The sequence below is a fragment of the Rhinolophus sinicus genome, chromosome 16 (assembly GCF_057876585.1).
Source record: "Rhinolophus sinicus isolate RSI-liver-muscle chromosome 16, RSI-T2T, whole genome shotgun sequence".
In the NCBI taxonomy this organism is placed as follows: Eukaryota; Metazoa; Chordata; class Mammalia; order Chiroptera; family Rhinolophidae; genus Rhinolophus; species Rhinolophus sinicus.
Window position 1 is genome coordinate 47,558,463 of NC_142516.1, and position 13,377 is coordinate 47,571,839.

General features: G+C 49.9%; 1 protein-coding gene across 5 annotated transcripts in view; it reads left to right on the plus strand.

The window, feature by feature from the left end:
• Positions 1 to 4,143, plus strand: part of APBA1 (amyloid beta precursor protein binding family A member 1) — a 189,707-nt gene extending 185,564 nt beyond the window's left edge. For all 5 annotated transcript variants that reach the window (XM_019730532.3, XM_019730551.3, XM_074330535.2 and 2 more), the window contains one exon: positions 446 to 4,143. In XM_019730532.3, the coding sequence (XP_019586091.1) occupies positions 446 to 517 (72 nt within the window). In that variant the 3' untranslated portion in view covers positions 518 to 4,143. The remainder of the gene's footprint in view (positions 1 to 445) is intronic.
• The last annotated feature ends 9,234 nt before the right edge of the window (positions 4,144 to 13,377 follow it).

A 13,377-nucleotide genomic window follows, 5' to 3' on the forward strand; every position in this document is an offset into this window, starting at 1 on the left:
AGAACAGGCCTCCAGAGGGGTCTGCCTGGAACGCCTAGTATGGCCTCAACTTAGGTCCTAAGGGCTATTCCAGGGCTGCTTTCCCGAGCCGCCCCACCTGCCAGAGGGGAGAGAGGCAGGAGCAGTCAGAACCCCACAGCAGTTCTACTTCCGTTTAAAGAGTTGTCTCTTTTAAAAAAAGAAAAAGAAAAAAAAAAGTCCTGTGAGAGCAAGAGCATGTGACTGGGAAAATGAACCTTACCTGGTTTGCATGTTACTCTGTTGCCCCTAACGTTATAGAAAGCCTGTAGATTCCACTCTTCCTGGAGGCCCCGTGGGTCAGGCCACTGTTAGTAGTGGGGTCGGGGTGGGTATCTTCAAATCCCCCCATGGTGAGAAATGCCGCCTCTCCCCCAGCCCTGGGCCCCGAGCCTTAGCCCCTGATAACATGTGCTTCTGCCCTCAGATTCACATGAAGACGATGCCGGCTGCCATGTACCGACTGCTGACGGCCCAGGAGCAGCCCGTTTACATCTGAGGCCACACCCACCGCCTGGCGGCATGCATGGAGGACTCACCTCACTCGTGGTTGTGTTTCTCGTGCTGCATCTGTGCGCCCACTGAGACATCTCCCCCTCATGCCCAGCATTCTGTCTTACACAGGAAGGAGAGAATCCGCAAAGACCTCTTTATTCTCTGTCTGTCTTCAGTTTGCATTTTTATTTTTCATACCTGGGAAATTTTGTATGTACTCCTTGAGGATAGAGAGCGGCCAGTATCTACCTGGTGTCTGCCCAGGACTTGACTGTCCTGAGGGGCCCTCAGGGCGGCCCGAGGAGGGCTGTCACTGCCCACGGGGGAACTTCCCTTCCCAAGAGGTACAGACCTCTTAGAAGGAGCTCCCAGGGGCAGCAAAGAAGCTGTTTCAGCAGTGCCTACAATTCAATCACTGATCTCTGCTCTCCTCGAGTCAATGTGTGGGAATATGGTAGTAACGGGGGACCAGTCTTTATGGATGTGCCCTGCCCACCCTGTACTTGGGGCACCGTACATTATTTCTGCCCAGAATTCCTGAGCCAACCTTAGGCTTCTCCCCTGGCTAGTTTTAGTTTCAGCATAATTGTGTTTTCTAATAGGAGCCTTGTCCCTCACGGATGCAAGCGGAACTGCTTTGGACAAAGATGCCATCACATTGTGGGCCATCCCTGGGCCATCTGTAGCTTCCCCAGCTTGTCCTGAGGTTACAAATCGTGAAATAAAACATAGGCAGGTGCTTTCCGCCTCCCTCTGGATCACACAGGCTTGTGGACGCATAGACTCACCTGCATATATATCACCCTCCCCTCCTTCCCACCATTCAGGAGGCATGCGGAGCCCCTGGAAAACCCACACCACCTCTCTGCAAGGCCCCTTCCCCTGGCAGGTGAATCCTGCATGGGCCGATCAGCCCTGTCCTGAGAGAGATGCCCTTCTGTGAGCAAGGCCTGGCCCTTGGCTCAACGTTTTCTCCTAGTGATCTCCCCGTCCCCCCCCCCACCCCCCCACATAGGGAGTCTGGGAAGGCTCTGCTCACCTGGAAGACGAGGATGTGGGTACAGTCATATTACATTTCCTGTTCCCAGGCAGGACCGGCTTTCCTTTCTGCTCAGGGCCACTAGGCGGGATGTGACATTGGAAAGGCTAGAAGAGTACATAAACCGCAACACTAAGGGGACATTGATGACCTCAAGATACGCCTCAGAATCCCCAAATGTGTTCCAGAGACATCATCTCGCTGCCTCATGGGTGTGAGAGTTTAACCAGTGTGGAATGTTACATGTTTTTATCAGGTGCCTCATGTTTATGGGTTCTGTCTCAGTTCAGTGCAGAAATTTTAGTAACATCATCCTGAGCCAGTTCTTACTTATTCTTGGTCCAAAGAGCATTTTGTTTTCATGTGGATGTGGTGTAGCTTGCTTTGGTTTTTGTTTTGTTTCATTCATGACCTCAGCAGAGACAGGGAAGAGAAACTATTTTATAATATTAATAATAGCCCCTGTTCTCTGCATCTGGGATATTTATGTTGTGTGTGTGGAAATAGGAATGCAGTGAACACATGTTGGGTGGTATGTAATTATTGGTCGCATGGATGGCTTTGGCGAGGGGGGTGGGGCGAGAAAAGTGATTATAAAGAGGAACAGGAGCCTTGCAGCACAGAGCTGTGTGAGTCAGTTCCCCTGGGAGCTCTGTGCTTTCTGAGTTTTCTGTTTAGAGTCAGGAACACTGAAGCTTGCAAAGGTGTCAGCGGCTGATCGCTCAGTTTGTGGTACAACAAGCCCTGAGGAAGAGGGGCTGTGCTGCCCCCCCCCCCCCCCGACATCGTTTCTGGGAAAGGGCCGCCTCTTCTCCAGGAGAGCCAGGTGGGCAGTCAGGAACCATGGCTCCAGGTTCTCCATTTATCAAACTGTAGAGTGTCTGATAACATAAATAGTCATACATTCATCGTTCCTCTATCAAAAAGAGAGAGGAAAACGGGAATGCAGTGTGATTGGTTGTATTTCAGGCATCGGAGCCTCAGGAAATGATCGGAGGGCATGTGCCTGTGTGCCCCCAGGTGAGCACTCAGGCTGCTGGCCCAAAGCCCCTGCCCAGAGGCCCGCCCACGACTGGCCAGGGACAGGGACGCCGCCAGCATTCTCTGTGCAGCCTCCCAAGTAATTACAATGAAGGGTCTTCCCCCAGTGGGGAGAGGAGAGAATATACTTTCCAATGTTCCTGTGCAAAAATCTTAGTTTTGACAGGTGCTGAAAAAGCCAGTTTGATAAGCTGTCCGAGAAGACTCACATATTTTAGCCCAAGAGTAAGATTATGTACCCACCACACACCCTCGTGTTGGTAAAAGCGGCCCCTCCCACCCAGATGGCCCCTGTTGCTGGAGCTCGGTACAAGGTCACCAGGCTGAAGTGTATTCTTTTCCCTCTTCTCCCATTGGATGGAGGAAGTTCATCTCCCTTTGGTTAACCAAGGAGGTGGAATCTTAAACGTTAGTAACTCGTTTTTCCAAGTCCCATGGGAAGTGGCAGTCAATATCCCTTGATATCCTAGTACGTATCGTTATGTATGTAAATATCTGAATACCCCTCTAATGGGGAAGGCTATCTACAGAGCATCCCAAACACAGCCCTGGCAGGAAGCCACTCTGGCCACTCAGCTGGAAGATGCTGGTTATTCAGCTTTGGCCACAGGTTCCCAGATTCATCTGCCCGCTCCTGGTCCAGCAAGGAGGCACCAGGACCCACCCCACCTCTGCCTTCTCAGATTCAAACATTTCAGGGAGCCACCACCAGCCTCAGGTTCCCGAGAGGAAGAAACCCCCAGTGACGGATGCCTGGAGCCCCGTCCCCTCACCAGAGCAGGCTCTGTGGGGCTTGGGGCCCATCCTGGGGCTGGACTCCAAGGCCCTACAGACAGCCCTGCTTTGTGAACGTCACCCATCCACACTGGCCTCAGAGGGTCCCAGAGTAACCTACTACCTCCCCCATTGCTCCTGTCACCCCCAGGCCCCCATCCACAGGCTGATGAAACCCATCCATGAGCCCTTCTTGGGTCCCTCAACCTAGGGGTGTGGCTGTTACCAATGTTTACAACCAAGGGCCCCTCCCCTTAGCTCTGTTTACTTGCCCACTTACGAGGCCACTTGTTGGTTTGAGTTTGTGTTTGTCTGCTCCTTTCCTGGTTTGGCCAGCTTGAACTCACACATGACCCGAATCTCCATCCCCCTCCATCAGGGCAGCGCGGGAAGACGGTAGGAAGGAAGTTTGTAGTACATATTCAGCAGCCCCGACAGTATGAACTTGTACTATTGGTCTGTAAAGAGGGTGAAATAGAGCTTATTGTAAAGCGTTGGGAGACGTATAGTATTGTATTTGTAACAATATCGTTCTTTGTATACACAAAACTCAATGATCTCTCTATATAAATATAAATAAATATATATATAAAGTATATATACACGTGAGCCTGGAATGTGGACGCTGCACACCCACTGAATGTACTTCCTCTGGCAGTCTGGTCACCGCCCTCCCCTCCGTAGTGTTTTGGGGATTGTGATGTATTTAATGTTTTCTTTATTTAACTGAACGCTAATGTCTGTAAGAGTTGCCGCAACAATAAACAAGAACTTCACTTCTTGGCCCTGGCTGAGTATCTTAACCATTGCAGGGATGGGATAGGATGGGACCCAGGCAGGGGACAGACTTTGTCTTTTTCCCCAACAGACCATCACCTGCCCATCCTGTAGAGCGTGCTTGATGCCCAGAGCCCAGGCATTTTTTAAATGGGCATGTTCTGTGTCACCTGTTACAGCTGATACTCCAGTCTTGCCGGCCACCTTAGAGCAAGCACACTGGATGGGGAAAAGGAACCCTCTGGATTTTTCAATGAGGGAAGGAAACAGGAGTTAGTTACTTCCCGTCCCCTCAAAAAAAACTCTCCAGTGCAGGGATGTGGCCGCCATTAGTGGATAGTGGAAGGGAAGCTATGCCCTGGGGGAGGCTTACCTGAAGAGTCCTGAGGATTTCTGGGCCATGTCTGATGTTCTTTGTAATTCCACTTTTTGAAGCTTGCTGGGCACGACCTCTCTGCTGCCAGGGGCATGCTGGGGACACTGGACCCCCAACACAGAGCTTTCAGCCCTGTTCCTAATGCAAAATGCCTTTCGTGCTTTTTCTCTGCAAACATCACTGCCCATCTTCCCAGTAAAGCCCAGTCACAGTGCCTGGGGCTGCTGCTGTGAAAATTTCCTGGGGCCAGGAGACCTGAGAAACAGGCTGACAACTCCAGAATTACATCCCGAGTTTATCAAGGGAACTTACAAACTCAGAATCTTGGGCGCCAGCGAGAAGGTAGATTTCAGCACAGAAAGGGGACAGATGCCTGATCGATGTAGTCACATGGCCCATGGTCGTGAAGAACTGTATAACCCAAGGCAGCGAACACCATGCTGCTTCCCGATGCAGAACGTTCCTTTCCACCCCTCCTGGTGTGAACCAGCAGTCAGCTTGCTTCGTAAGATGGTGACGGTCTCGTGAAGCATGGGGAATCCCTGTGTCGAACCACCCCTCGTGACCGACTTTCACAATCTCACATGAGCCCCTCTTCCACGATGGTCCCTGGGGCCTGTGAGGGGATGGAGGGACCTAGATGCCATTTTTTGTGACACTAGTTGTCCACATTGTAGACAAAAGTCGCAACACTAATGTAAGCACATGCAAGGGGCCAAAAAAGAGCAATAACAATGATGACCAAAAGAACAAGGAGCGGTCGTTTCCACCAGGAGCCCCAAGAACCACGCCAACACACCCAGCAGGAAGAACAAGTGTACATGTGAGCCCAGGCATGAGCCCATTGCAGTAACAGGTGTGGGTTGAGTGTGTGCCCTGAAGGCAGCAGCATAAAAATCAAGAAGCTGGGGGCAAATAAAAAGGTGTCTAGCTGGAACCTGCATGGGAGGTCTCCTCCTTTGAAAATCGCCCTGGCAGCCTGGTCTTTTGTGGTCAGAACAGCTGCTGCTGCAGGCTTCTGGAAAGGAGGTGCATGCCAGAGGCATCGAGCTGAGGGACTGGGCACCTGGGCCACTTGCAGAGTCATCTCTGGGGTGCCAGAGTAGGATTCATACTGGGGGGCCTTTGTGAATTTCTTTGGCTACCTGTAAAGTATACAGTGCCTTTAGAGGTCCAGCTTCCAGAACAGGGGACCAAACTGAGAAGGACTGAGGAGTCCTCACTCTGTGGCAAAAAATGTCCAATCCAGCCAGCTGGCACCTTCCATCATAACCACCAATCAACTGTGCCTTGTCCAGGCATCAGTGACAATGGGGTCCCAAATTGCAGGATTCGTTTCCGTGCCAGGACCGTGCACAATTGCATGAGGCGCCTCCTTCCGTGCCTGTGAAGCATGAGGGCTTCCCCATCTGCCTCTCATCTGTCATCAGCATAACAGGCCCTGTGGAGTTAGCATTAAGGTGAATTAAGGCCGGCTCGAGTACCTTTCTCCACCCAGCCATGGCGCCTTCTAACAATAGTCACATCTTGTTTCGGCAAAACCATTTTTCTTTTCTATTAGCCCTGCGGCTTGAGGGTTATATGGTGAATGGAACTTCCATTCAATATTATTATCTAATGTCCATGTCCTCTGAAATGAGATCCTGGATCGCTATCTGTGTGACATGGGTATCCATTCACAGTGCTTAATTTGAATAACCCTTTTATAGTTGTCTTTTGAATTGCCTGTCTATAAGGAAAAACCTGTAACAGACAGTAGCTGTTTCTACCCAGGTGAGAGCATATTCTGAGCCTCTGCTACCAGGCAAGGGGCCAGTATAATCTATTTGTCAGTCTGTTACTGGGTTGTTAGCTCTATGCATATGCACAGGGGGATGAGGACGCTTTCTTGCTGGCAATTGGTAGAGCTGCTAAGATGTCACTGTACTTTGTAGGCAAACCTGCTCCCTTGCAATAGTCCATCCTACTTTTGCCCCTCAATGTCCACTTTTTTTGATGGACCCAGTGGGCTAAATCTTGTGTTGGCACCACGGTTTTCATCTGGGCCAAAGCATTTGCTTCCAAGTTACTAGGGGGAGAAATATGAGAAGGGGCAGGGACATGTAACACAGGGAGAGCCGTGCCAGGGGCCAGCAATCTGTCCCAAATAGCTTTCATAGCTGCTGGCTGTGGGGACAGAGCCCTAGAGAGCAGTTTCCAGCTCTCGGCCTCACATGGAAAGTTGCTAGCTCAGGTAGTAGATGGCCATCAGCTGTGACTAGTTGGCCATCAGCTGTTACCCGTTAGCCATTGGCCACTGATTCAACTGCCGTGGCTAAGCTAGCAAGCGCGGATTGCAGTTAGCAAGTGGGGTTGGTTGGCAGAGAGAAGTGGACAGCAGATTGCAGATAGTGTGGCTCCTGCTTCCTGTGTCTCCAACCCAGCCGCCAGACAGACTATAGTGGTGTGACTCCCCTATCTATGGTTCCGTGGCTGTTCCTTTTTGGTCTCACCATATCCTGCGTTCTTATGTGGGGAGCAGGACCAGAGACTCCGCATGCCACTGGCCCACAAGGGTTTTCTTAGTACAATCCAGTCTTTTATTGTTTGAAGAACAGGAGCTGCTTGTACTTTATCTAGCACTACCCCAGCATGAGGCATGTCTTACGCGACCAAATTACACCAAGAAGTTTTATGGTGTCCTGGGCCTTGTATCTTTTGTGGACTGACCGCCCATCCTTGGTGTCACATGGGGTCTCTGGTCCCACTCCCCGCACAAGAACGCAGGATATGGTGAGGCCAAAAAGGAACACCCACGGAGCCATAGATAGGGGGTTCACACCACCATACTCTCGCTGGCGGCTGGGTTGGAGACACAGGAAGCAGGCTCCATACAATGCGCAACCCGCCGTCAACTTCTCTGCCAACCAACCAATCCCCTAGCATAGGCACAGGAGTTATATTAGTGGCTAATTAGCTAACTGGTTACAGCTGATGACCATCTACTACCCGAGCCAGCACCTTTCCACGTGAGGTCGAGAGCCTGGAAACTGCTCTCCTGACTCTGTCCCCACATTTGGTCTTTGAGGTGATGGCATAAGAAATCAAGTTTCCTGTGAAACGGCGAGATCGTCACCTGTTGACATGGTATCATCAATACAATGAGCCCATTTCGCAAAGGTCAGGAAGGGAGAGTGACAAACCTGGTCCACAAGCCCATGGCATATGGTGGGACTATGTAACTATCCCTGAGGGGGCACGTGGAAAGTCTACTGTTGTCTTTCCCACGGATTCCAAGGTTTTTGCATCCCATTCTGCTTTCATGACTATTGCCTGTATCCTGTGCCACTGTAACTTTCTCCCTTCCAATTTTACAAAGCAGCCAGCTACAGTTTCTATTTTGGTATCTTGTTCCTCAACCTCAGCTAAGTTAGTAGCCAAGAAGGAGGTGAATAAAAGTACATCCTTTTCCAGTTGGAGTTCCCTTCTAGTTTCCTAACTTTCTGCCTTGGCTTTTTAAAAAAGGGTGTCAGTTACCAACCCAACTGCCAATAAAGCGGCCAGCCCACTGGAGTGGCCACTCGCCACCCTCCCTTACCAAAACAAGCCAGAGACACTCAGCAAACAACCGCTCCAACCCAGCGGCGTTTTCCGGGTCTGCAGGACTCCTGCAGCAGGTCACAGCATCCAGCATGCGGGCCACCAATCCCCACACAGCGCAAGCGCCAAGTCATCGTTTCCCCCTCTAAAGCCTCCTTTCCCGCTTCTCCTGTCTCCTGGCTGGTGCCCCAGTTGTTGTGAAAATTTCCTAGGGCCTGAGACTGGAGTCTTAAGGACGAGGCTGACAACTCCAGAAATACATGAAGAGTTTATTACGGGAACTTACAGACCGAAGTGGAGTCTTGGGCACCAGTGAGACAGTGCACTTCTGCAGGAAAGGGAAAGCGTGATATATGTAGCCATGCGGCACATGCTTGTTAAGAGCTGCATAGTCCAAGGCAGTAAATAACTTAAGAGGCCCACTCACCTATGTAATAACATTCCTTCGGTCTTACCCAACCAAATAACACCAAGAAATGTTACGGTGTCCTGGGTCTTGTATCTTTTGTGGACTGATCACCCATCTTGGTTTTTGAGGTGATGGAATAAAGAATCACCAAGAGTTTCCTGTGAAAGGGCGAAATTATCACCTGTTAACATGATATCATCAACGCAATGAGCCCATTTCACAGAGGTCAGGAAGGGAGAGTGCTGGGGGAGAAGGGCTTTGCTTCCCCCCTCCTCCCTCCCTCTCTGCGTGTCCCCTTTAATGGTGTGGGGGGGAGATGGACAGTGATTTTGCAACTTTGGGTGTTGCTCTAGGAAAGGTCATGGGCCTCTCCTTGCCTGGCTCCTTTTGCTAATCCAGTTAATTGACAAGGGGCTCAATATAGATAAATGGTGAGTGACCCTCCCCCAGGTTCTGGGGGGTCCTCGAGCCCTCAGCCCCATCCTTCAGGTGATCTCAGGCCATAGCCCTCTGAAGTGTATACTTCTTCAGCCTGAGTTATGTCCCCAGCAAGTCTGCAGCCCACAGTCTCACCAGCCAGCAAGCTCGTTAGGGTCCGTCTTCCTCCCCCCTCAGAGGGCAAGGCGAGGTGCCCTTGGCCCCCTCCCACTTGGCCGTGTCATGAGCCTTTTGTCTCCACCAACTGCAGCGCTGCACGTTCCACGGGGACAGTTCCTCAGCCACGTTTAGACAAGTCAGCAGCGCCTCATTTCGCGTTGGGGGAGGGCTCGGGCACCCGAGCTTCACAAGCAGTTCTTGGCTGGGTGTAAGAGAAATGCTTCTCTTTCCTTATCCCATGGGGAGGAGAGTAGACGGTTCCTTATCTGAATTCTGCAGTCCCCCAAATGGCGGCACCCCTCTGTGGTCCTCTTATATCACCACGGTGAGGTGAGAACCAGCTGGTGGTAGAGCCTATTCTTTGGCACCTCTCAGCAAACCCCCCCGAGATGTGCTGCCCCTGTGGGAGATGGCTGTGGGTGGTGTCTGCCCCACAGGTGGATCTCCGTTTACCACAGATAGGGGTGGGAGTAATGGTAGATGCAGGTGGTTGTAAGAACTCTGGGTGCTACACACACACTTCATCGTTCTCAGTTCACACTCATCACTTCCTCTGAGCTCACATAGCTAAATCACCCATTTTCATTCAGGAATCGATCTATTTGGCAAGAGCTAGGATTTGGCGCCCTCTGGTGGAATAACATGAGAAGTGGCAAATCCCGCTAACCACCTAGAATCCCAGGTGGTGATTGAGAGAATGAGGACTCTTAGCCACCCACCTCAGGTCTCTAGTTTTCCAGATAAGGAAAATAAAACCCTAAACAGTTAGCACCTCACTCCACTAGCTCCCAGGCTGATGCTCCTTTGTGCAATCCCAGTGCTGACAGACACCAAGGAAGGCGCGGGGCGGAGCGGAGGTAGGGGTCTCATCTTCCTATTGGCCAGGCCCGCGAGTAGCGATCACGCCGCTGCGACTTCAGCCTTGGGGCAACTCCAGAGTCTCTGTGAAAGCTGAGAAGAAGAGCACAATTCACTGCTGGGTCCCCATCCCTTCTGCTAGGCTGAGAGACGCCATGCCTAGAGGGCTGAGGGTACCATTTCCGGAAGCATTGCCTTATTGCTACTCTGGGCTTCCTTCCCCAGAGACCACTCCACATTCTGCTCCTACTGGCAATCTCACCAGCTGTCTTTCCACTAAACGAAGTTTCTTATGGGCAGGGACCAAATTTTTCTCAACTTTCTAGTCACAGTGGGTTATTATTGGAAGAAGAGTTACAGACAGGGTTTCAAATTATAGCTCTGCTATTATATTAATTATATTCTCACTGTGTGACCCTGGGCAAGTTACTCAACCACCCGGAGGAAATACTTCTTCATCTGTAAAATAGGCACAGCTTTGCTCAGCTTTCAAGATTCGCGATTCTGTCCTTGACGCATTTTGCAAGTGCAGCTGAGGCAGTCATTACATACCAAGTGGAAAGTTTCTGGCTCGGGTAGTAGATGGCCATCAGCTGAACTAGTCCTGGAAGAGAAGTGTCAGGGAACTCTTCTGAGGAGGTGATGTCTCTGCAGGGTTTTGAAGGTGCTGTAGGAGTTTGCCAGGTGACATGGTTGGAAAGAACATTCCATGCAGAAGCACAGAAGCCTGGCAGAACACAGTGAGGGAATCCACAAGCACATGGCACTATGGAAGCAAACAGGGTGTGTCAACGTAGCTAAGCTGGAATTTGGTTTTCCAGAACTCCCTTCCCTGTCTGATTCCAAGTTAGGGCTGGCCACAAGAGAAATCTGAGTGAGATGTGGATGGCAGACGTGAAGCATCAGCCCAAATGCACTGAAGGCCAGCGCGGAGCCGTTGCTGTGACAGCTCAAGCACAGAGCCGCTGGGCTTCTTGGTCCCACTGTTGGTGAGGACGGCGACCACCCAGCACCTCCTTCGGACCCGATCTGCTTCTCTGGGTCCTGGGCCAGGTGTGTGCTCAGCCAGCTCCTCCTTGAAGTCACCACGTCATTGAGGTGGGAAGTGGTGAGAGACCAGCTTAACGCCACGCTGTGCTCACAGTTTTCTGTTTCTCCTTGCCCCCCACCCTGCGAGTCCACATCTACTATTCTTTACAAGATGGCCAGCCCTGCTGGCCCCACAGGCACAGCTTTCCACAGACTTCTCTGCCGGCTCTCACAACTGCATGCTGTCTCATCCGTATCCTATGCCTTAGTACATATCATGCATAATGATCGAAGCTAAACTGAGAAGCAAACGGAAGAGACAGCAGAAAACGTGACCCGGGGCTGATCACAAAACACTGCGGCAGCCCTGCTCAATAGCTTCAACTTTGTTTTCCTCCAACTCCTTCTGGCTGAGAATACACAGGTCCTGACACGCTGCTCCCACTCTTGGATTTTGTCAGATGGAAGTCATTCCTTTTTTTATGGAGTCTATAAATGTGAGAACTTTTCCAGGTCCACATTGAGTTTGCTCTCATGAAGAGCTGCAGTGCTGGAAAAACTATTCGGGCCCCTGAGAAGATGAAACCCTGAGGTCGGTGGAGGGCATGTCCATGAAATATGCTCTTTTCCATCCCTGGGCACACCTGGGTCCTCACAGCAATCAGCTGCATCCTCCCCACTTTGCTGATAAGGAAACTGAGGCTCAGAGACTCAGGCGGAGACATGGCCCAAGGATGCACAGATGCTAAGTAACGAGGGCTTAAAGTCAGATGTCCCCGGTCTGGGGATTAGGGACCATACCCACAAGCCACTTCACAAGGAAAACCAGAAGTGAAGTAACTTATCTCCTAGGGTGGGGTAACAGAATGACTTTCTTCCCTACACCCCCAGACTCACTTCTTGTCTTGTCCCCAGAATAGCCCTGGGTTCCTCACCTGTCAGAGGAAACACTGATCACACCATGGACGATGAGGAACTTTCGGTTTCTCATGGCCTCCACGGGACTTAATGACTCCTGAGGGCCACTGATTTTGAGAGGATGACCACACAACTTGATCTGACCTTGGAGTCCCCTCACGTTACCCCTCACATGTCACGGCTGCTGCAGCTGCCCCTTGGCATCCTGGGATGCAGGTCTGTCCTGGGAGTGCGATCTCTCTAGCCAGCGGTGTGCTGGAGCCAGATAGTCACCCTCAAGAACCGACTGTTAAATTTTCAGGAATTTTGTCATTAAACACAGTCATTATTAAAATTAAACAACAGATTTAAAAACAAAGGTAACCAATAATCAAAACTCAATTGCTGCCTAATTATTTTTTACATTTTACTATGAATCCATGCTCTTCAGGTTATTTGTATCTACTGTGTCTGTTTCTTGTGAACACTGTCTATTGATGTGCTGCTGCATATTTCTTCTTCTGATTCAGTGACATCATAGTGATAGCTCAAAATTGGCCAGGGTGGGAGTATTTACACCACAGATATTGGCAAACACTTCACATCTGGGCTTGATTTATTATTTTGTTGATTGTCTAGACTTAAGAAAGTGATGGAGAACATGTTAATAACACAGATTAAACTTACACGTTTCGTGTCTGTGGCCATTACATGGTGGCTAGCACAAAACCTTGAGAAAATAATTTTTCAGTATCCAAAAACCATTATCCAATTCAGCAAAGAAGCTACATCACTGATGAACAAATGACTTTCTGACATACATCTTGGTTTTCTCACTTTTGTCTTACTGTTACCATAAACAAAAACCTCAGCTAACATTCATGTCAGACCTACACTCATTTGTCAATGACGTGAGTGACACCTTGATTCAGATAGTAATCAAGCATTTCTCTGTAGTCTGGTTTTGTGACACTATCCTTAGTGCTAGAATTATGGAAACTGATGATGGAGTTTGCAAGAAATATCAAGTCACAATGAAGTTTATAGGTATATGGCATTTACATTAAAAATTATTGAATTTATCATTATGTATTTATTATTTGTAAATTGTGTGCTACACATCCTTTATATCAGTTAAATTTAGTGTGTGTGTGCACACTTACATTCATTTTTCCCTCAGAGCTGGTTGTTAAACACTTACCAGCACACCTGCTCTAGCCCAGCTTCTTTACTCCGCTTGGGCTGTTTCTAAGCTTTCTTGTGGAGATTTGGCCTGCAAATATTTATTAATAAAATAAACAATAATTTTTTTATGGCCCATTTGGGACCAAACAGGTCAAAGTGTCAGCAAGTTTGCTGGGTGTTTGTCACAACACTAAGGACAGTCTCTGTGGGGTTGCCTGGGCCTCCCTTGGCTAAAGGAGAGAAGAGGTGCATTCTGGGTGATATCTGAAGGTCCCTTCAGTGCCCTGGACTGCTGGCACTGAG